Source organism: Corvus brachyrhynchos, unplaced genomic scaffold (assembly GCF_000691975.1).
Source record: "Corvus brachyrhynchos isolate BGI_N302 unplaced genomic scaffold, ASM69197v1 scaffold479, whole genome shotgun sequence".
Lineage (NCBI taxonomy): Eukaryota > Metazoa > Chordata > Aves > Passeriformes > Corvidae > Corvus > Corvus brachyrhynchos.
Window position 1 is genome coordinate 380,568 of NW_008240089.1, and position 23,546 is coordinate 404,113.

The 23,546-nt window shown below is 47.4% G+C and overlaps 1 protein-coding gene across 2 annotated transcripts; it reads left to right on the forward strand.

Annotated features, from left to right (window-relative positions):
* Positions 1-6,780: 6,780 nt before the first annotated feature.
* On the forward strand, positions 6,781-23,546 carry MAP3K14 (mitogen-activated protein kinase kinase kinase 14). 2 transcript variants are annotated; one of them, XM_017744765.1, is made up of 15 exons: positions 6,781-7,053; positions 7,591-7,660; positions 9,947-10,157; positions 10,272-10,865; positions 11,887-12,024; positions 14,155-14,284; positions 14,974-15,105; positions 15,536-15,640; positions 16,746-16,909; positions 17,269-17,419; positions 18,009-18,359; positions 19,592-19,698; positions 21,001-21,145; positions 21,692-21,792; positions 22,875-23,546. In XM_017744765.1, the coding sequence occupies exons 1-15, from the start codon at positions 6,801-6,803 to the stop codon at positions 23,037-23,039; spliced, it is 2,817 nt and encodes a 938-aa protein (XP_017600254.1). In that variant the 5' UTR covers positions 6,781-6,800; the 3' UTR covers positions 23,040-23,546. The 2 variants fall into 2 exon arrangements, with proteins under 2 accessions (XP_017600254.1, XP_008639869.1); XM_008641647.2 differs by having other exon boundaries at positions 9,950-10,157.

Below are 23,546 nucleotides of genomic sequence, written 5' to 3' on the forward strand. Positions count from 1 at the left end.
TTATTGGCACGGCCACCGGATTCCTTGGGAATGAGTCACTTGCTATTAACTATTAAATTTTAACTGTATTAAGAGACTGAATCTTGTAGAGCGCTGTGAAGGAGCATAACAAACAAACATAACTGAAAACCTAAAGGGTTTGTGGGACCTGATCCAACATCACTGGTAATGAACTTAATGAGTCTGTCCTGAGTCTTCTTTCCGTGTTAAACGGGAGGGGGTAGAGCTGAGTTGTTGTACCAGAGATGAGGTGCTGAATTATTATTATAATTGCCAAGAGGATGGAGGCAAAGTGACCATAACTCTTCAGCTTTCCTTCTGTGACTTTTGAACTTTGCTGGCAAGTGTCAGATGTGTTGGTGGAGAGAGAGGGATCAAGGTCTGGAGGACAGGAAGATTTCCAGGTTCTGAGATGAGCAGCTGACTGGGAGTAAAAGAGCCCTGAGTTAGGAAAGGGTCTGGACATACTGGGAGAGGGAGATCTGGATGCATGGAGGGACCAGGAGGAGGGACAGACACGTGGGAACTGAGTCTCTAGGAGACTGGGCTTTGCTGATCACGGTTTAGTGACATCAGGGCCCCGAAGAACATGGACCTTGTCTTGCCTAAAGGCAGTTCTGTTCCACAGTTCATGTGGGAGTTTGTCTCATGAGAGTCTGCTCAGGCTGGCCAGTTAGAAATCATCCCAATCAGTTCATATTTTGACTTCATAGCATGGCATCATCACAATTGAATTTGCAGGACCAATCATAAACTAAGATCATATAGAACTGCTTCTGTCTATGCTAAATTTAACTAAACTTTTGGGTTGATTTTTCCTGGCATCCCAGCCTTACTGCTTCCCCATAGATTTACATGGATTTTATAAATGATTGAAATGTAAAGCTGCAAAGCAGTGTAAAGTAACAACTGGTGACAGTCTGGCTCCACCTGCTTGGGCAGAATTGATTTTCAGGCGTGTTTGTGGTGGTTGGTGGAAGTTGTCCCTTTAGGTGCTTTACTGTATCACTTAGTTGTAGTTTAGGAACTAACTTCACAAGTGGGTTGTCAAAGCCAGGATGTTGTTAAGCAGTGGCCTGAGAGCTGTGTGAGAACAGCTGGGAAGCAAATCCTTATCAGGCTGAAGTTTGTTCTGATTATTTCTGTTCTCTGTGTTTACAAAGTGGTTGGGATAAACTAGCCATTCTTCGAGGGAATGAGCTTGTGGTGGTGTTTGTAAGCTCTGGGCAAATGGTGGTGTTCATAACTTTGTTCAGCAACATGAAAAGAATTGTTCAGGGGTGAGCTGTGCTCAGGCTGTCCTCAAGGAATTGAGGATAAAGGTGTGTTTGGGTGCTTTTAGAAATCTGCTGATAGTTAAACCCAGTCAAATATTTCTCTGCAGATTTTGTAACCAAACTATTGCAATATCTTAATGTCTGACAACTAAAAAAAACAGTTGAGGCTCATTATCCTGATGTTTACAGTAAGCAACACCAGTGGCTGAAACAGGATTTGGGAGTATTTACTATCAAACCACTTTAAAGAACTTGTTTACATACTGACTATCGTTTGTAACATAACGTGCTCATACATAGGGCTGATAGTGAAGTGCTTCAAACAGGGAGTTTGTGGTGCTTTGGGGAGAAGGTTTTTAGCTTCCCCTGGTGCTCCTCAGATAAATCTGTGGATACCGTGAGAGGGGCCAGAGGGGATTGTGCAGGAGCCCTGGAATGGCTGGATGGGTCACAGTGGTTATCGAAGGGGAGGTGAAGGCTGAGAGCTCCCTGGAATAGCAACTGCTGCTCTGACTCACCAGGATTTTAATCAGTCAGGCATTCTATTTATTTTCACTTTGGGGCTCTTAGATACACAAGGGAAGTGTCTTTTTTTCCTTTCTCTTAGACAAGTTCACTTAAAGCAGCATTAAGTGTGTTTTGAGGTCGGGGGGCTGTTGAGTGCTACAACTGCTTTTTTAAAGTCTCTTCTGACACAAACTGAAACTTGTCCTGCTGACAGCTCTGAGCAGTTTAAATCTCCACCCCAGGCCTGGGCTGCAGTAACAGGCTTTAAACTGCCTCGGCCAAAAACGGAACCGTCTTAATTTCAGTTCCATCTGAAACGTAGGCAGGCAGGGGAGCCCATGAGTGGCATCCAGGCAGTGAGGAGGCAGGGATGGAGGGAAGTGGTGCCCAGGGTCTGAAAGCGTTGTACAAACGGTCATGGAATGGCTTGGGTTGGAAGGGACCTTAAAGCCCACCCAGTTTCACCTGCTGCCATGGACGGGGACACCTTCCACTATCCCAGGTTACTCCAAGCCCCATCCAACCTGGCCTTGAATCCTTCCATATATATATGTATATACACACACCTATATACATAAAGTATATTTATAAAGGATATATGAATACACACATGCCTTGGGCCCCAACCAAACCAGATTTTTAATGTGACCCATCCATGTAACAAGTATCATCTATTTTTTTTTTCCTTTGAAAGAACCTGTTTCTTGACAAGGTTTGATGGCTTTACACCAGGATTTTGCAGCTAATACTCTGTGTAGGTTCTTTTAGCTGCAGACTTGGCACTTTCTCCCATGCTCTCTGACAGCTGTTAGGACTGGAAGGTCCCCAAAAGGTGTGTGGTGTTCTTCTCAGTTGACATTCCCTGCTCTAGTGATGCAGAGATTCCTGGCTCTTCCCAGCTGTTGCTTTGTTGTGGTGGTCAGCAAAGCAACATGGCTAAAAATGCTCCTTGTGTTTGATCAAGCCAGCAGCAGCTGCAAAGGCAACCTGAGTTAGTGCTCTATGCTCAGAACTCCTCTCCATAAGGAAGTGGGAAACCTCACTGAAACAACATTTTTTTTTTTCTTCTTCTTTCCTTTCAAACTAAATGTCAGTGTGAAACTGCTGCTGAATGGGTACACTCAGTTGAGGAGAAGAAATCTCCATTCGGTGAAGTCGACTTAGGAAGTCTTATGCATATTTTAAAGCTCTTTCCCAAGTCTTTTTTGACCAAATCTATGGGCTGGTGCGCAAAGCATTCAGTGAAATTCTCCCAAAAGCCATTGTCCAGGGGGATTGGGGCCAGGCTCACTAAGCAGGATCCCATATTATGGTGTTCAGTGCTGAAAAGGTGTTTGCATGGCTCTTGTCCAGCTCTGAGTTCCTCCCACAACGATTTCATGAAACACAGAAATGCTCTTTTAAGGCCCCTGCTCCAAACATTTTCCAGTTGAGATGGAAGAGCTGAAGAGGGGCCTGTTTAGAGAAGGGGGGAGGTGGTTTTAAAAGAGCAGAAAGCATGTGATTATCTCTTACGTTAATAATGTTTGAGTATCTCATTAATTCTGACTCCCTACAAGTCTCAGGTGACCTTATCCAGTACTTTACTTTCTCCCACACATTATGTGAGGGAGGAGTTGCCATCAGAGTGGTGCCTTCACAGCGCAACTGAGACTGTTTGGCTTTCATTCTGTAAAAACACACTTTCTGTTTTACAGCAGTGGGAACTAACATTAGTTAACCCAAGGTGAGTAAACCCTTAGTGAAGATAAGGAGCAAACAAGCTTTAGGCTGCTATCAAAAGCCCGTTGTGGGTTAGGAGTACAGTATCCACTCTTATCTCCTGCATCATTACCTGACTTCCCCTTTCTGCCTTGAAAATAACGAGCCCATCACATGTCCACAGAAGGAAGAAAGTCAGGGATATTGAAAGCGAGAATTACAGCTGTATCTAAGTGACCTGGCTGAGGGAGAGGAGGTTTTGAAAACCAGAGAAGCAGTTCTGGGTAGGACACAACCACCCTCCAGCTCAGGAGCGTGAAGCTCCCCGTGTCGCACGTCTGTGCCTTGTGTCTGTACAGGAAGCTGTGCTCATCCTGGAGCACGTAAACAGGCAGGGCAACCGCAGCTCCAGAGCATCTCATGTGGGTAAATCCTGCTCTTAGTGGGCTTCCTGTGCATCCTCAGGGACCCATTTGCTGCTCCCCAGGCTCCCTTTTATCTGGAGTTCCCTGGGAAGGGCTGTGTGGGGGGTCTGGGCAGAGACCGAGTGCCTGTGTCCGAATTAGTGGGACTCAGGAGCACTTTGTCTCTCTCTTTGCCCCCTCCACGTGCACAGAGATGAGTCAGGCCTGTTCAGTTCTGAATCACAGAATCGCTGAGGTTGGAAAAGACCTCCATGGTTATTCAGTCCAACCCTCAACCAAATCCCACCTAAGCCATACCATGAAGTGCCATGTCTGCTTGTTTTTTGAACGCCTCCAGGGATGGGTGGGCCCTGGGCATCCCATTCCAATGCCTGACCAGCTTTTCAGTGAAGAAATTTCCCCAATATCCAACTTGAACCTCCCCTGACACAACTTGAGGCCGTTTCCTCTTGTCCTGTCTCTTGTTCCCCAAGAGCAGAGCCCAACCCTCAACTGGCTTCAACCTCCTGTCAGGAAGCTGTAGAGGGCAATAAAAGTCCCCCTGAGCCTCCTTTTCTCCAGGCAGGAGTTACGCTTCAAAAACTATTTGAAATTTCTGATTGCTTATTTTTAATCACAACTTCTGCCCAGCGTGCTTTGCTGTACACACCACAAAAATAGTTGGTGTTTGACTTTTCCAAGGACTCAACATTGTGCAGCAGCAGTTAAACCAGGCTGGACTTGCAGGTTCTGGTCTTGCACAGCCCCACAGACCTGAGTCACACATTAAACTGGCTGAGCTCTGCCCGGGTCGAGGCCGTTGCTCACAATTGCTGCCTCGGTCTCTTTGAGTCTGCAAGTGAAGTAGAGCTTTGTTGACTTTAATCTCAGTTATGTTTCCTTGTTATTCTTTGCCATTTCAGAGGGCAACAAGGACTTGCAGTTTTGTTTCTCCCCTTTCTCTGTTCTCCTTTGACTCAGCCTAGGAGGGACTTGTAGAATTCTGTGTTTTTTGGCGATGGGAATTGGTTTGTGCCGGAGGACCTTGAAGGTGAGGGGAGGGCAAGGAGAGACAGTTAATGCAAGTCAGGAGAGAGTGAGGATAAAAATAGCTCTGAACTTGTCAGTTTGGTCACTGGTGGCTGGGTTAGTCATCTGGCAGGCTCTGCTCCTGCTGCTCCAAGGGATTATTTTACAGCATTGAGAATTGACATAATTTCTGTAGAGGAGAGGGAGCGGGACAGCCCGTAATGAGTGGGATACTGTCATCAGCACTTCTTTTGCACAGCAGCTGTTCTCTGTTTGGCCACTGAATGTGGTCATTGTTGACTTTCCTTGTATACCTGCCAGGTTGTTAGGTGACTCACTGCACCAAGGTTCATGCACTTGGCTCCCAAACGCCTCCCTTTTCCTTGGTGGTCCTTCAGGCATGGAGCACCCACTCATTTTGTCATTTTCCTGATTCATCTCTGTTGCCAGGAGCCTGTTGGAGTAAATGTCCTGTTTGCCCCAGGCAGCTGCTCAAGGTGGGGAAAAAAGGAAAGGAAAAAGGAAAGGGAAAGGAAAAAGGAAAAAAAAAAAAAAGAAGAAGAAGAAAGATTTGTGCAGATTGAAGCTGATGAGCCTCGAGGTGTGCTCCTGTAGTGGTGCTGATATCTCAGTTTTCTTGGCCTCTGTTAAAATGTCCCTCCTTGTCCTATCCTGGGTTTGTGGTATTTAATGCCTGTATATGATGCCCAAGGTTTCTGAACTTCCATGGGTTGTTTAGGGTGGAAATGTCCATTTTAAGGTTTTATACTTGTGCTTTGGGAGGACTGGTACAAGGGAGGGATCTCTGCACTTAAGGGGCAACAGAGCATATTCTGGTTTATAAGGAAACAACTGGTTTAACCTCTCCAGAATCCAAGGTGAGGGGATCAGGGGCTAAGCCAAAGCTGCATTCCCCAGAGGCTGGTGCTGTAGGGAACTCCTCACTCTCCATATTGCTGATTTTCACCCCTGGGTATCCCCATCCTGTCCCTCAGTGCTTTGCTTCCATGCTGGTTTATGCTTCTCCCTTTCCATCCCTGGCTCCCTTCCACCTTCCCCTGTGCTGCCAATTGGCCAAGGTTTGGCCTGTGCTGGGACTTGTTTGGAGCTCCATTTGTGTTCCTGGTCAGCTCACAGCCTGTGCTGATCCCCTCCCCAGCTGCCCGGCAGAGGGATCTGTTCCAGCACCGTCACTGTCCTCTATCCAACACCAACTTCCATGAATCCTGCACTCTGTAAGAGCTCTGCTTCTGATAGGCTTGAGCAAGGGTTGCAGAAGTTGTTGGTGATGTAGAAGAAGGAAGGGAGCACCAAGGATGGTCAGGTTGGCTGTTGAGCCTGGCTTCACTGGGGGAGAATGAGGAATGGCTTTGAGGATGACTGAGCTTAGGGAAAAAGGGAATTAGCTGAGTTTATGGCCATTCATGTGGTGTGAGAGCACAGTATAATTCCCCCCAGGTGCACTCTAGGAGAAGAACTTTCATGTCTTCCCTTTTTTCCTTTTTTCGGGGATGAATATTCTTCCTGTTTAGTGATATGGGAGTTCCTTCTTCTCTTTTGTTTCACTGTTTGTCTTGAAGTGAAGGGAATATACCAAGAATTAAATTTCTCTGAAACCCATGTAGTTGCATATTTTCAGTCATGAGAATGTTGAATATTCAGATCTTCAGTGGTCCAAGTCAGAAATGGAGGACTGGCACTCCAGGGCTTTTCTCCAGCTCAGAACTTGGGCAGGACCTTGATTTAGTTTAAATTATTTATTAATCTGATACCTTCAGGAGCCTCCTGTTTCTCGTGAACTTGAAGCTGCTTCTGTCTGTGAAGTATTTTGACAAGTGTTTTGTTTTTCTGTTCTTGCTCAGTGTTTCTGTGAACCTGGGAAATGGCAGTGATGGGAATTGCATGCCAAGGAGCTCCTGATCCAGCCGACAAGCACAAGAAGGAGCTCACGGCTGCTGAGGGGCTGAAAGAGACAGTGAGTGAAAAGCAGAGCAGTGTTTGCAAAGTAGAAGATTCAAAGAAGGTCATCTTTCACAGTCAGTGGAAAATCCTGAATGATGTAATCACCAAAGGAACAGCAAAAGAAGAAACAGAAGGAGGCTGTGCATCAATTTCTATTATTGCCCAAGCAGAATGTGAGTAGCTGCGCTTCATTGAGAAAAAGGAATGTGTAAGGAGGGATAAGATTTCACTCCCTCGGTGCTCCTGGAGAGCTGAGACCACATCTATTTGTAATCGCAAGTGGGGTGGAGCTGATGACACATCCCAGGCTCTATTTAGGAAGCTCATGAAATCTCCTAATAATGTGGCAGCATCCACTGAATAAAGCATAAATAACAGACCAGCATGAGGCCCGTGCACCTCGACCAGATCTGTGTCCTGTGGGTCACCTGTTCTTGGCTGACTTCTGAAAGGTGTTTAAAAGAGGGGATAAAGAGGAGGAAACTAAAGCAAAGCTGTCATCTGGGAAAGAGCTGGGGGATCAGGAGATAGCTGGGAAGCCTCCTAATTGTGGGGGAGGAAGAATGTAGTGTGGGTGGTGTGACATGACTGTGCAGTGATTGTCTGGATCACTCATTTAGCACAGTGGTAGAGCTGTTTAAGTCCAGTTGTTACTGGGAGAGACTTTGCCTGGCTTAAGACAAGTGATGATCCTGTTTTCTTTCACACAGGTGAAAACAGTCAGGAGTTCAGCCCCACTTTATCAGAGAGATCCTTTATTGCCCACAGTAAACGTTACAGGTGAGAGACCTCTTAACACAAACACCCCTCTTCACTGTTGTGTCTGCTGACTTGTGCTTGTTCCAAATCACTCCGGCTCTCTGCACTTAAAATATTTTTCCAAAAGCACTCCTGTTGGAATTAGCTCTTCAGTCTGAGGCCTGGTAAGAATGTGTCTTCCCCAAAATATCTTCCTGTTAGGAAAAAGTACAAGTTTAGGCACAAACCACCTGAAACACCTTGCATTGTGTTATTGTCAAAGCCTGCAGATTTACTGCCCTTGTAGCCTTCTGCCTCTGTTTCTGGATGGTCAAAGTTCTTTTGAAATGGGCTTTTTTAAGGTTCGTAGGCTTGAAGTAGAAGGATCCAAGGAGAATTTTTCAGTCTTTTTTAACTGAACTGTGCTGCTGGTTTTGAAACTGTTACACCATCTGCTGAAAAGCTGTGTGAAACTTGGGCTGCTGCTAGAAGGAGTCTTCAGAAAAGGGAACAGCTTAATTTCTTGGAAGGATAAAAGGGGGTGAGAGAACTTTTGCTTAGTGACAGCATCAGCAACAGAAGTTGTGAACGCAGAGATGCTGGAAGTGGTAAAAGGGACAGTGACACTTGTGATGGACAAGTGGAGGCCTGGGAATTGCTTTTCTGGAGTGCCCTGAGAGTGAGCTGTTTGTTCTTCATGAAGAATATCTTGGTGTTGAGGCACATACTGGAGCTTTCTGAGGCACGTACTGGAGCACTGGAGCCCCATCAGGCAGCCCCAGCACCCTGAAATGGGTGACTGGGGTACAGAATTAGGTGCTGCCTGTTTCCTGGTGGCTTCAGACACCTTGTGGGGTGTGTGGTTTGACACTCTCCAGTGGCTTTATGATGTTGTCCCATGAAGCATCTGAAGAAGTGCAAAGTGCCCCATTTCTGAGGGGTTTTATGTGGGTTCTGGGGTTTTCTGGGATGCACACCAGCTGTGTGTTCAGGCTCAAGGCACTGTGCTGATGCCACCAACCAGACCTCTACTTATGGCATCTTTTGGCACTAAAACATCAGGAAAAGATGGAGAGAGCAGTGCTGGCTGTGCCCTGCATCAGTGATCAGGAGAGGCAGAGAAATGTCTCAGAACTGTTCTGAGTCAACGGAACAGTCAAATTGCTTCATCTGAAGGTCAAAAATCCTGTTTTCTCTTAGAGCTTAATTTAAAAAATCTAACTGCTATGGTTGGTATTGAATGATAGAATCACAGAATGTTTGGGTTGAAAGGAACCTTAGAGATCATTGCTTTCTGACCCTGAGGCAAATATCCCTCTTTGAGTGTTCATTTCTTTGTGCAGACCCCAGCTGGAGTGTTGTGTATATCTGTGCATTCCTAGAAATCATGTTGTAGTATTGCTCTTTGTGCAGACCCCAGCTGGAGTGTTGTCTGTGCATTCCTAGAAATCATGTTGTAGTATTGAGCTTTACAAGCCAGCACATTTTGGCTTTTGGAATCTGTTTTATTTGAGTGCACCTAGACATCCCTTTTCTCTGTGCAAAGCTCTTTTCCTTCAAAGTAGAGCAGCTGTTGATATTATGAACGCATTTATTACTTACAGTAATTTTTTAAACTAGACTGCATTTATTCATCATCTCTGTGTTCACTAGAAATCACCCACAAACTGTCTCAGAACAGCCTGGAGAGATGCAGTGCTTTTCCCTCTGCTTTGCTATGTTCAAAAAAGGGACATACAAGAGTGCTGGAGAGGAACTTGGACAAAGGAGCTGGAGTGACAGGACAAGGGACAGGGAATGGCTTCCCACTGCCAGAGGGCAGGGCTGGATGGGATATTGGGAACGAATTCTTCCCTGGGAGGGTGGGGAGGCCCTGGCACAGGGTGCCCAGAGCAGCTGGGGCTGCCCCTGGATCCCTGGCAGTGCCCAGGCCAGGCTGGATGGGGCTCGGAGCCACCTGGGACAGTGGGAGGTGTCCCTGCCAGGGCAGGGGGTGGCAGTGGATGGGCTTTGAGGCCCCTTCCAACCCAAACCATTCGGTGACTGCATGTTCCAGTCTCTTTGTTCTTCCAGAACTTGTAAACCCTGGGACACTTTAATGTTTCGCTTCCCCCACACGCCACCATTTCTTTTATACAATGCCAGAGGTGCTGCTGTGCCTGCACCTTGGACTTGCCCCCATTAGAAGGCAAGAAGTTGTGTTTTAGTTCTTTGTTCTTTGACTCTCAGGAGGCAGAGTTGCCAGTTCTCTTTCTGTGGGTCGGAGGTGTCACCTGAGCTGTGCTTCCCCTGTCACATCTCAGAGCCCTGCTGTGTTCTGGTTTCCAGCAGCCGCTCGGACAGTCTCGATCAGATCCCCAACAATGTGGCCCATGCCACGGAGGGGAGGATGGCACCCACCTGGAGAGGGAGGCACCGAGGCAGGGCCAAGAAGAAACGGCACAAGAAAAGATCCAAGCTGAAAGGACAGCCTTTGGCTGCTGGCAGGAGAAGTCCAAGAACTCCAGAACAGGAGAGCTGCACCCCAATTCCCGTCCAGGTGAGAATCTTCAACCTTCCTTTTGTACTGTCCCTGCAAACTCCTAACAGCTCTTGGGTGAATTTTGGGTGTCTGTACTGAGGTTCCTGCTCAGCTCTTTGGTTTTGTTTTTAGGAGGATGAATCACACCAAAGTACTCTTTACAGAAACAGTTTTTGGGTTCCTGAATTTAACAAGGACTTGGGCTATGATCCACTGTCTTTTGAGAAGCCTGACAGAGTTTTGTCCACTGGCAAACTCCATTCCCCAAGGAGCCAATACAAAACTGAACTGCACAAGCTGATCAGCCCTATTCAGTGCCTTAATCATGTTTGGAAACAGAGGGACACTGTTCCCCAGCCTGAGACTCTCCATCCTTTTCCCTATAACATCCTTCCCCCCCATTTCCCACATGTGGACAATCCTCTCCATGCCATGAAATGGAATGCTCTGGACACATACTTCCATGGTGACCTCAACTATCAAGACAGTCGCTTATCTGGCCTAAACCTAGAATACAATTTCACCAAATGCATCAACCAGTCTGTGCAAACCAGTTCAGACAAGCTTTCTGTGGAAGAATATTTGGTAGATGCCTTGAAGGGGAGCGTGAGTTTTGGTGAACCACAAAATTTAGCCAGCCTGGCCAAAACGTGGAGAGGAGGTGGGCTGGAGCCGAAGGAACAATTCCACGAAGCGAGTGAAAATGAAGGCGTGCTGCTGAACGAGGTGATCTGAGCCACACTCTGGGGTGGTGGGAGGCAGAGTTTCTCCTGGGCTTTGGGAGAGGGATAATCTGCATCCATGTGCTTACTTCTATAACTGCAGTTTCTCAATGGTTCTGGATCTGGTTGAAGCTGCCAGATAACGATGCTGAGTTGTTTTCGGCAGGGATTAAAGCCCTGTCTGTCTCAGACTGCCGGCTCCATGCTGTGCTCAGTCACCAGACACGCAGGCCTGTCTCTGAGCAGTGGTTCTGTGCTTAGTCAGTCTTCAGCCATGTCCTCTGTTTGCTGGGGAAGAGCCTAATCCATTCAGCCAGGCTGCAATATTTATTGGCTCTGGATGAGCTGGACTGTGACAGAAACCAGGGCTGGGTAGAAGGGGAGGTGCAGGAGGCCAGTCTGTGCCTCTGCTGGGACCAGCAGCTCCTGCAGCGTCCCTTGCCAAGCACAGGGCCTGGACACAGAAATGCATTTAAATTCTAGAGACATGATTTACTTCTTCTGAATTCAATTCTCTCTCAACACCTTCAAGTCCTCCTGGAGGACTTCCCTGGAATCAGTGTGACCCTGTCAGTATGGTCTGTGGAATTCAGGGTGTCCCTTACCTGCCTGAACGTGTTCACACTGACACCTAAGGCACAGTCTCCATCTACTGACTGCAGAAAAGCTTTAACATAGTGCCTGCATTTAGTCATGGGAGTCTTGGTTTGTTGTAGGATTTAGCTTTGTAGTTATGTCCTGCATGAGAAGGGAGGAACACAGAGCTCCAAAGCCATCCAAATCGTAGTGGCCTTTCTTTACAAAGGTGGGGTGCACTCGTTTAGATCCAATAGAGCCCACAGAAATCAAATAGGTTGATCCTGTATGGTTTCATCTCAAGCCTGTGAGAGAAGTAATCTTGGACTGGGATTTCTAGAGGTGTGCTGTCCTTGTGCTGCTTCTGGGAATGCTGATCTCTGTCTGTGCAGCTCAACATTTAAGTGTCTCTTTCCTTGCTTCATCTTGTTTTCTATATGGACTTCCAGAAGCTGAAGCCGGTGGATTACGAGTACCGAGAAGAGGTTCACTGGACCAAGTGCCATGGTTCCTTGGGCATTGGCTCTTTTGGGGAAGTGTACAAGATAGAGGACAAGCAGACAGGATTTCAGTGTGCTGCCAAGAAGGTAATTCTGTGTGAGAGAAGGCGGGTCCTGGCACAGGAAAGCACATGGAGAGAGAACTTCTCCCAGGTCCTCCTAAGGACCTTGTACAGTCATGGTGAAGTGCTGCTGTTGTGTCCAAGGGAAAACTTCAGGCTGATGGCAGAGAGAGAAGCAGATGGAGGACCTCTATGTGCACAGAGGTCAAGTTCAGCAGCCAGAAATAAGTTCATTTGGCTCTAAAGTGTGCTGAAAGGGATCCTGGGTGCTGAGGCAAGAGTAGAGATTTCTGAATGATTGTGAGTGACTGCAGGGGAGCAACAGCTGTGTGGGGTTGTCTGTTATCTAACTATTCTTATCTCAAGCCATGTCTGGTGTAAACGGTTGCATGGCAGGTATTTATTTCCCTGTTGAAAAAGGAATAGAGTAGGAAAAACCCAAGGCAGTCAGTAGGCTCTGAAAACAGCTTTCATCTCCTCAGTGTCATCTGCAGTGCTGGCACATTGTTCTGAGGTGATGCTGTTCCAGATGCAGCAAAGGATGTGTGTTTTTCCAGGAGCTGGCACTATAATCTATGGTACTCCAGGATGTGCTGTTGTCACACCATGTAGGAAGTGTGTGGAATATAACCTGGATCAGGGTATTGGTTTGTAGGCTGCCATGGGGGCCTCAGGGATGCAGACAGAGGGATAATGCAAGGAGAGGAGGAAAATGTAAACTGTTTTATTTGAACTTACACTTGAATAGTTTCATCACCCTTGTGAACTGATGTTTCTCACATTCCTCCACTAGAAAACTTCAACAAGCATGTGGGAAGTGTTTTTCTTGAGTACAAAAATATTATGTGCCCAAAGAACCGTAACTTGCATTTTTCAGTTTAAAATGTCCATTTTCCCCCATTTACACAGGGCTCAGCTTGCTGTGCTCCCTGTGGAAAGATGTAAGTGGCAAGACAAACCAGTGTGTGTATTTCTTTAACCATTTCAGTTGTCAGCTATAGAAACAAACATCTCTCAAGCACGTAGGAAATTACTTCCTATTCTGCATCCTCACAGTTCAGGTGTGAAATTTAGTGGTGACACAACCAGCCTGTTTCCTGTCAGTGTGCAGCTATTTAAATGTATTATCCATGTGGCAAATCCACAGTCTTGGGAGAAATAGCTGTTCCTTGTGGGGTGTATTTTCAGGAAGGAGGATGGTTGTGCTGAAAAGGGAAACATGAAAGTAGGAGAAGCTGAAGTCTTTCAAAATGTCATTTCCCCCCCAAATTACTGAAGGATAAATGATGCTTCTTTATATCAGAAATGCATCTTCTTAGCTCACACTCTGAAAGCAGAGAGTTCTAACATGCAAGTTGGACACTTCTCTATGATCTATTTAATTTTCCATGAGTAACTGTCCCCAGTTCCTGCTGCCTGCCTGTGAGAGGAGGACACTAGTTCACCTTCTTTCACCAGACCTGGTGTTGGAAGTACCTGCTCTCCAAATTGAGATGAAAGAAAGCCAGCTATAGCTGGATTGCTGACAGTGAAGAAACATGATGCATCTTTTTCCCACCAGAATCTTCATGACTCATGTTTTCCTTCTGGACTTCAGCAAATTCTTGTTTTATTTAGTTTGGCTGAACTTAGCGAATAAAGTTTTTCTTTAACCATTTTCAGGATGAACACCACCTAAAAATTTGGTGACCATGCAGATCACTGCTTGTGGACATATTTTGTATTCCCTCCTGCTTTGGGGAAGTTGAATTTTTGCCAAGTTTTACACCATCCCTGGGGGTTTTTTTTCTCCTCTTTTATAAAAGCAGAATGTTCAGTTGTCAGAATTTTCTTTTGACTGAGACAGAAATTACCTTCCTCCTGAAGGGTACCAGTCCTCAGCTCTAATCTGGAGTTATTGCAAGCTGGCATCTTTTGTGATAAATCTTCACTTTCCTTAGACATTGAGGATTTATCACCCCGAGTGTTCCCACTTCTTGCTGCACTCACTGAGTTCTGTTAAGGAAGGTCACAGAATCAAGTTTGGAAAAGACCTCCAAGACCATCAAGCCCAATTAACCCATCCTTGTGCCTCTGCTGTCACACAGCCACCAGAGAGGGCCAGTTGTGTCAGGCTCCATCCCAGGAATTGCTCAGTGCCTCCCTGTTTCCGTAGGTGCAGGTGGAACACTTCCGTGCCGAGGAGCTGACGACGTGCGCGGCCGTGACGAGCCCCAGCGTGGTCCCCCTGTACGGCGCCGTCAAGGAGGGCCCCTGGGTGACCATCTTCATGAAGCTGATGGAGGGTGAGGAGGGGACAGCACCGTGGAAGCACCACTGGCACTGTCCAGTGCACGTTGACCTCCTCTTCCTCCTGCCCCAATCTGAATCTGTTAGTTCCTCGATGCATCCAGAATGTTCCTGGTGTGAATTCCTGAGTGGGTGGGGATGGGTGTGTGTAATCCCTGCAATAGACTTGCTGTGGGGGGGAATAATTCCCAGTCCTGCCTCACTCCAGTTCAAGGTGTCTCTTTTTCCCCAGTAAAACACAGCTGGGGCTGGTTTGTGCTTCCTGTTGATTTGCAGGGCACCACGTGGAGCACATGCCCTGGAAGAGGCGGTACTGTCTAAGCAGACCTAGATGATTCCATTGCCTGGTGCTCTTTTTCTGGCCAGAACCATGGGAAACAGGCTGTGAAGAATAAGCTGGTGGTCAGTTACACCTAGAAATGCCTGTTCTGGTCACAGAGCAGTTGCTTTTGCTCCAAAGCAACACTGTTAAACTGACACTCAGCAAAAAGCCTTATTAACAAGGCCTGGTTTTGTGGGTAGCAAAAACTCTGGGAATAAACAAAAGGAACAGAGCCATGTGTGGAAGATAAGTGCTGTCAGACCTGGAAAATCTCATTTTTTCAATGGAAACAACCGGGAATGCTGATGATGCTGGGGAGAATTTAAAGATAAGCTAACATGGACTCCCTGGATTCCTTTCTAGGTGGCTCATTAGGGCAGCTCATTAAACAGAGTGGCTGCCTGCCAGAGGACAGAGCCCTCAGCTACCTGGGACAGGTGTTAGAGGGTCTGGAGTATCTTCATGCTCAAAACATTCTCCATGGAGATGTCAAAGGTAGGAAAGTGTTTGAAGTACCTTCTTTCCTTTTTGTTAGAAGAGGCAAACTGCTTGGAGATTAAATTATGGGATTACTTACTAAAGTTATGGGATCTACTTACTAGATTTCCAGATCTGTGTTTGAAATTAGAGTTTCCCTTGGTTCTAGACTGCTGGGAATATCATATTTGTCACCTCCTCCTGTCACCCCGTGGGTCTGGCAGGCTGTTTGCCCAGGCTGCCCCACCACTGGGCTACAAGAATCTCCAGGGCAGGTAATTGGTGGTTTATAAACAGAGATAATTACAGCTCTGTATTTGCTTAAGCCAGTGACACTCCTCAGGAGAAATAAACCCTTTGGGCTTAAAAAACTGTCATTCTGTGTGCTTTTGACTGTTTTTCCCATCTCCTAATCCAGAGGTACTAATGGAACCCTTCTCGTTGGCAGCGGAGAACGTGCTGCTGTCAGACGATGGGAGCAGGGCCCTCCTGTGTGACTTTGGCCACTCTGCTCACCTACACCCGGACGGGCTGGGAAAGTGCTTGGTCACAGGTGAGGCTTTGCTGCTGGTCTTCTGAAGAATTGCCCTTCTGACTCATTCTTTCTCTTGAACATTTACATGTGGCTGATTTGCAAGCAACTGCATTTTCCAGGCTGAGCATTGCTCAGGGTGTCTGGTTTATTGGTATTACTGTGAGGCATCCCACTGGCAGCCAAAATGAGCCTAAATTTGGGGGGTGATGGTCCTTATCTCCCAGGCTAGAAGGGGTTTTGTAAGATTATGTCAGCATGCTGCATTCAGTGTTTTGTCCCTGCAAGAAACCACACCAAAACTTTAAAATCCTATTCTGACTTGTTGTGTAACCTCACTAAATAGTGGGGAAGAGTTCTGACCTCCACTAAAGCAAAATTCCTTTTTTTTGACAATTAAACTTAACAGTGCTTCTTCATGCAGCTGTTGAAAGAGAAGGGTACGTTTTCTAGCATCAGGCTCAAGTTTTGCCTCCCAGATTTGCTTGAAAGGGAAGTTTAATCCCTGTTCTGTGTGTAAGGGATGGGTCTGAGAGGGAACGGCTTCTAAAAGCACACAGTGCTACTTTTTGGGTTAAGGTAGAGCCCCTCCACCATGGAGAAAAACTGGGAGAGCTCAAATTGTTCAGCCTGGAGAAGGCTCAGAGGAGACCTCAGAGCCCCTTCCAGTGCCTAAAGGGGCTCCAAGAGAGCTGGAGAGGGACTTTGGACAAGGGATGGAGGGACAGGACACAGGGAATGGCTTCCCACTGCCAGGGAAGATGGGATACTGGGAAGAAATTCCTCCCTATGAGGGTGGGGAGGCCCTGGCACAGGGTGCCCAGAGCAGCTGGGGCTGCCCCTGGATCCCTGGAAGTGTCCAAGGCCAGGTTGGACATTGGGGCTTGGAGCACCCTGGGACAGTGGGAGGTGTCCCTGCCATGGCAGGGGTAGCACTGGGTGGTTTAAGGTCCCTCCCAACCCAACCCAACCCAAACCAACCCAAACCAACCCATTCCATTCTATGAAGGTGACAGGTCTCTCACTTCAGCTGAAAAGAGAGGGATTCTGCCTTAGGCCTCTCACCAGTGGCATTGGAGCACTTCTCTTGCCTGCATGCAGTGATTCTTCTCCTGGATGGTTTTAGGGAACTACGTGCCTGGCACAGAAACCCACATGGCCCCGGAGGTGGTGATGGGGAAGCGCTGTGACTCCAAGGTGGACGTGTGGAGCAGCTGCTGCATGATGCTGCACATGCTCAACGGCTGCCACCCCTGGACCCAGTACTACAACCACCCCCTCTGCCTGAAGGTGAGTGACCCAGCCTCTCTGCAGTGCCAGGCAGGTGAGCTGCCAGAGCTTGTTATTCCTGGTCAGGGAGCGCTCGCCTCGGGATGGATGGCTGGGAGCCAGCTGGGCATCTGACAGGATGCCAGCCTTGCTTTGGGAGCTGAGCATTCCTTGTGCCTGCTCTGCTTGGGCTGTTCTTCTGTACCCTGCTCATGACTTGGGTGTGACTTTTGAGCCATTCAGCTGTAATAAAATTACTGTTCAGGTCTCACTTAATGCTTTCATTTCAGTTGGAAATGCTCTCGGGGTGGGAAGAACCTTCCTGAAATCAAATGAAGCCTCTCTGGTCTAGCCCCTTTCACTTCCTGTTTGTTACACAGATCGCTAAAGAGCCGCCTCCTCTGAGGGAAATTCCACCTTCCTGCAACCCTCTCACTGCTGAGATTATTAAGCTGGGGCTGGAGAAGGAGCCTCTCCACAGGGCATCTGCGTCAGAGCTCAAAACTAAGACCAGTGTGGCCCTTGAGGAAGGTAATGTCCTGGTGTAACTAAACCATCGTATTCCCACTGGGAGAGTTGCTGGTTCTGTTCCTTTGGGAAGCACCAGTCTGTTTCATTGTCCTCTATATCATTTTCACAGCATTGATGCATGTTTTGGGTTGATGGCTTTTGCCTGCAGCCGAGTGTTTGTCACCCAAATAAATTATAATTTCCTGTATGCTGTCACATGCTCTTCTTCCTTCTCTGCTGAAGGAGCTGAGCTCTCTGTGGGTTTGTTCAGGTGCTGTGCCTGAGCTCCTGTCAGCTGCACTTGGAGAGACTGGTGTGCAGCACAACTGCAAGCAGAGGTTTATTGCATCCTTAGCTGTAACTCACACTTGTGGTTCAGTCTTCCCTCTGACACCATCACTAATTTATTTCAACTTAATCCTGCTGAGTGGTTCTGTAATACAGCAAGAATTTGTGGAGGTGATCTGGTTTTATCTTTTGAAGAAACTGGGCATTTTACAGCAAATACACTTCAAAAACTCTTACAGCAAAGGAAAACTTTTACCTCTTTTATTACTTTATTTGATAATGTTTGTATTTATTTATTGTTTGTTTCCTTTGTTTTTTGTAGTGGGAGGTGTGAGAAGCCCCTGGAAAGGTGAATACAGAGAGCCCAGACATTTATCTTTGAGCAAAGAAAACAGTGCACAGACATCCCTGTCCCCCACAGTGAGCCCAGTTTCTGAGACTGGTTCTGGCCCAAAACTGTCAGTCAAAGTTTCCTGTGCCAGCCCAGTCCTACCACCCCCATCTCTGGAGCAAACAGAGGAGGTTGAGGGAACCCACTGGAATGAGGGCAAGGAGTTACCTGAGACCTGTGATCCCCCTCCTCTCTCCTCAACTCCTCTGCCCCTGAAGAGCTGCAGCCACGTGGAAAGAGCCACAACCATTTCAGAGCAAGAACTTCAGCAGCTGGAAATTGGTGAGCACTGGGCTGGGGGAGGAATTCAGCTTTTTTTTTTTTTTTTTTTTTGCTTGAAAGCAGGATAAAAATACAGCTGCTTTCTCTTGGCCTGTTGACAGTTATTTTCGGGTTTTCAGCTTGGATGTCATTTTGCTCATAGTTCCTTTCTCATTACCCAAATTGCTCAAGCTTCCTTTAAACAACCAAAACTAATAGTTCTTAACCAATTAAATGTGCCACAAAGGTAGTGAACAGAACTTCCTTCCTCCTGAACAGGAGGGAACCTTCTGAGAGAGGTGCAGGAACGTCTTAGAAAACAGCTTGTTTCAGACTTGTGCTTATTTGCACTGTATAAACAGTGTCAGAATTCCAACTTCATCTGGAATTTTGGGTTCAAACATCATTTTTTTAAAAAAATTGAGGCAAGCCAGGATAAAAATAAAGGGATGACACATGTCAAGCAAAGCAGTACAGTTAAAATCAGCCTGCAACTGTTTTGTTCTGGGCATTGGAAAATCTACAGCCACCAGCCAAGGAATCTGCTTACCAACAGCAATCCAGAGTTTGAAAACCAGCAGTAAATCCAGTGTGGAAATCAGTGATTTGTCCAGTTCCATTGCCTCAGTATAACTCTACATCTCACTCTTTTTTTCTCCCATATTTTCTAGTCTTTTTAAGTGAATGGAAAGCTTCAAGTTAAGAAGAAAGTGGTTTCAATTGCAACTGTCAGGAAACTGAGGAATGAGGAATTTTAGGGGTTGCTGGTGTGCAGCTTCTTTCTTAAATGGCTTTGAGTCTCAGCAGCATTGTAAGAGCTGGTTATATATGGGATATCTGGATATTATCAGGAATATTTGCAGTATTTGTAAGTCCTTGTATCCAGATAAGGGAGTACAAGCATCCAGATACTGGTGAGAGCTGAGTACCGGAGTTTGACCTTTCCCTGATAACGTGGATGGATCTAGAGTGACATCTCACAGGACACATATGGGCAAGAGCTGGGAAATTCTGGGTGCTATTTTGCATGTTGTTGCACAATCCAGCTCCTCTTGGCTCAGTTTCCCCGTGTCACAGTGCTGGCTGTGGCCTCTTCATGGCAGAGTTGTGTGTTGGGTTTTGCTGGCACCAATATAAATGTTCATTAAATATTGCTGAAGAAGCTTGGGGTGTTAATTGCAGAGCTGTGATTAGAGCAGGGAGGAGTGGAAGGAAACACTGGAAATGTCTCCCTTCTCTTCCTTTTGCTGCAGAACTGTTTCTGAACAGCCTTTCCCAGCCTTACTCTCTGGAAGAACAAGAGCAAATGCTTTCGTGCCTCAGCATCGACAGCCCCTTTGTGTCAGATGCCAGTGAGAAGGTGAGTGGGGATGGATGGAGGTGACTGGCTGACCCCCTCTGGAAAACTGGGAGCTGTGACCAACGGAAATCTGGAGTTTCTCACCTTTGCTGCTGCTTTTTGACACCCAGTTTGCTGGGGAGCACCTTGGGAAGAAAGCTTAGCTCATGCCCACTGCAGTGTTGAGGGCTGTAGCTGTGCTTTGGTTTGCTTTGGATCCTTTCCTCCAGAGGCTCTCCTGTGCTGTATCCTCCCCGGAAGCTTCAAGTGTGTGGATATGGAAAATCTCAGCAGCCTCAACTCTGTCTGTGCAGGAGAAGAGAGCTGGGGAGGCAGTGATGAAGGCAGAAGCTGCACCAAGCAGCTGAGCAGGGTCTTCCTGGCCATGGCCACCAGTGGGAAGGTTAGGGAAAGCCAGGAGAATAGGACAGGAAAACAGATACCCAAATCTTGGATATTCATTCCCAGCCTATGGATCTATTCTCCATGGACTTATTTTAACCCATTGATACTAATGAATACATAGTCCTAGTTATTAAAATGCCAATTTTAATTAAATTGGTTTGCTCTCTCTGGTGTTCTGAAGGTAGGGAATACCAGTGAGGAACACAGAATAAGCCCTGTTGGACCAGGGAAGGACAAAAGCCCTTCAATCACATTTTTCAAAGACATCAAGTCCCAAATTTGTGCAGCCTGGCATCTGCAGGAGTTAGTTCTCATTGGGAGCAGCTTTGTGTCCTATTTTTGTCTCTCTTTTCAGTCTTCCAGTGCTTTGTGAGGAGGACTGAGGGAGTTCTGCACAGCTCAGCTGTTGACACACACGGTGTGCAGCGTGGGCTCTGACTCTGCTTAGTTTTCCCCACTAACACCTACCCCATGCATTTAACTTGACTTTTGGCTGGTACAGACCACTGTGCTGATGCTGTGAGATTGACTGGGACAGACCCTTCCCAACACTGCAGCAGCACAGGGTCTGTGGTTGGTTTTGTACAGTTAATTGTTTTTCCTGTGTGTTTCTAATGTCAGTAAGTGACAAATATTTTAACTCAGGCTTAATTCTCCTGCCAATTGGTACAACTCCTCTTTTCTCACCCAACTTTTCAGCTCATTATTGATTTAACTGTTGAGAATATCTGATAATGTCTGCACACTGGTGCACTGCTATCCATTCCCTTTCCCAGATGGCACAGAAATGTTGACTAAGGCCCAGCCTTAAATCCTTCTGGATTTCCACCTTTTTCCTCCTGACCTTGTTTTAATGCTCATCTCCTGCCAGCTCATTTTCTTTCGGAGCCTCAGACAAACCTGTGCTTACTCCTGCAGAACTCCATGAAGGCTTCTCACAGCTTGAGGGACACCATGAGCTCTGGGATCCATTCCTGGAACAGCCAGGCAGACGGGCAGAGCTGCAGCTGGAACAACCTGCTGAGCCGCAGCCGGCACACGGACACTCCCAGCTACTTCAACGGTGGGTCTGCATTTCCACACTTGGGATAAATGGCCAGGAATCATTTTCTCACCATCTAGAGGGGCTGGATATGGAGTTTTTGAGCTCCTTTTATCCTTCAGCTGCTGTGCCAGCACAGACTGGGCCTCCTCACAACCCCTAAAGATGGCTTGTGAGGAGGCCCAGTCTTCCACAGATGGGTGGAAGGCACTGGGTCTGCACAGTAAAATCCAGGGAAGTTCCTGAACACACAGAGCCTGTGTTCCCTCCTTCATGCAGCTTCTATGTGCAAGTAGTGTTTTATAACCACAAACATCTACCCAGAATTTTGAGGGCATATTGTGCAAATTAATCCATCACTTCAGCTGCTTTCTTGCTAAATGCAGCTCTGCTCTGTGAGTCATTGCTGTCTGCAGCAAGCTCCATGCTCAGCAAAAGACCGACATAAATTAAATCCTTAATGACAAAGAGTTTTTCCCCATGTGTGTGCCTTGTCAGTCAGTTTTGCTGTGGACTGCGAGGTCCTTGTGGCTCAGCAGAAGTTAAAGAATCTCTTGTGCATTCCAGGAGTGAAAATCCAGATCCAGTTGCTAAGTGGAGAAAATTTGCACATCAGGGATTTCCACAGGACAAAGGTGGGAGACATTGCCACAGGGATAAGCAGCCAGGTGAGACACAGAGGGGGAGTTCAGTGCATCATTTCATGAGCAATTTCTTCCCTTCTGCAGCCTCATAACCCCTGAATGCCAGGGAGACCCAGGAGTTGTTCAGGGATCCTTAGGACACCTTTAGAAGCAGAAGCTCAGTGCTGCTGTTGTGAGTGTGGTCCCAGAGGATGTTTTCTGAATCACAGACTCATTAGGGTTGGAAAAGACCTCCAAAATATGAAGTCCAACCTTTGACCAATCCCACCATGCCCACTAAACCATATTTCCAAGTGCCACATCTACTCATTGTTTGAACCTTTTCAGGGATGGTGATTCCACCACTGCCCTGGGCAGCCTGTTCCAATGCTTGTCCACTCTTGCAGTGAAGAAATTTTCCCTAATATCCAGCCTAAACCTAGTATCAAACCTGAATTGTAAGCCAGTGCCAGTTGTCAGAGTGACCACAGGGATCTGTATCTTAGAAAGCACCTGTGCTGCAGCTTAAAAAATCCTTCTTGTCAATTATAAACTCTTCCCCTTCTCCCTAAAGAATCACTATATGGCTTTTTCATCATGAACAGTAGCATCAGCTCAGGGAAAGGAGCTGTGCTTGGCTGGGGTGCTTCCAACTTGTTCTGTTGGAGATGCTGGCACACTCCTGTGAACCTCTCTGTGAGCTGCTTTGGCTGTTCCTGAAAGAAACTCTGGAGTGTCTGTGGGACTGTGACTCATCTGAGTGTAAAATGGGATCGTCTCTAAAAGATGTTGCACCAGGCCAGAAAATGTTCCAGTGGTGTTGGTTCTCTCTGGATTTTGTTCTTGTGAGGATCACAAAGCAAAATACCTGGAGAGGAGCTCACGTGGACAGCTCAGGACCCCCCAGCCATGGCCCAGAGCTCAGGGAGGCACTTTGGTAGCAGGGTGGGCACTGCCCAGTCCAACTGGGAGGTATTTCCCTGTGAGAGGAGTTCAGGATGTTCCTGCCAAGCACGAGCCCCTCGCTGGGAGCTGTTCTTGTGTTGGGCGGAGGGGTGTGATGGAGGGGTGTGATGTTCTGGAGGAGACTCTCAGTGCCACTCAGCTCTGTGTGTTCTGCTCCACAGATCCCCGTCCCTGCCTTCAGCCTGGTGACCAAGGAGGGGCAGCCCGTGCACTACGACATGGAGGTGCCTGACTCTGGCATCGAGCTCCAGTGCACCCTGGCCCCCGACTGCAGCGTCAGCTGGGCCTGGCGCGTCAAGCACGGCCAGCTGGAGAACAGGCCCTGAAGCCCTGCCTGTGCTGGAGGTTTGCACCTTGTGCAGAGAAGGAATTGCAAAAGCTTCTGACCTCCCCTGCCATGGAGCACCAAGTGCAGTGGCTGCTGTTTGTGCTGCAGCAGGATCACAGCTCACTGCCCTCGGGCCTCACTTCTGTTGGCTGTTCTGATCCACTTCCAAGACATGTCCTGAGCTTAGACATTCCCCAGGACAGTGGGAATTACTTGTTTTGGGTGTGTTAGAGCTTGAGAATGGTAGGTGGAAATTCCTTGCTTTTCAGAGGAAGGAGGTTGTGCTTTTCAGGAGAGCAGGGGGATTGGGTGAGAACTCTTGCTCTTGCTCCGAGGTGAGGTCGGTCGTTGCTGGGCTTGCCCAGAGGAGGAGGTTGGGTGCCCTCAGTGCAGCTGGGGTTGCTTGTGCTGAGGGGAGCTGGCTGACTTCCTTCCAGCTGGAGGAAAAACCATTTCTGTAGGCTCTGGGGAGCATCATTTCCACCTCAAGCCTTTTGCATGGGGA

What these genes read in the sequence shown, in the direction of transcription:
- MAP3K14 (XM_017744765.1), top strand. Translation starts at nt 6,801, where the DNA reads ATGGCAGTGATGGGAATTGCATGCCAAGGAGCTCCTGATCCAGCCGAC. An exon ending in GGGAAAGTGCTTGGTCACAG is followed by an intron (nt 15,641 to 16,745) that starts GTGAGGCTTTGC and finishes GGATGGTTTTAG; the next exon opens with GGAACTACGTGCCTGGCACA. An exon ending in ACTTCAGCAGCTGGAAATTG is followed by an intron (nt 18,360 to 19,591) that starts GTGAGCACTGGG and finishes CTTTTGCTGCAG; the next exon opens with AACTGTTTCTGAACAGCCTT.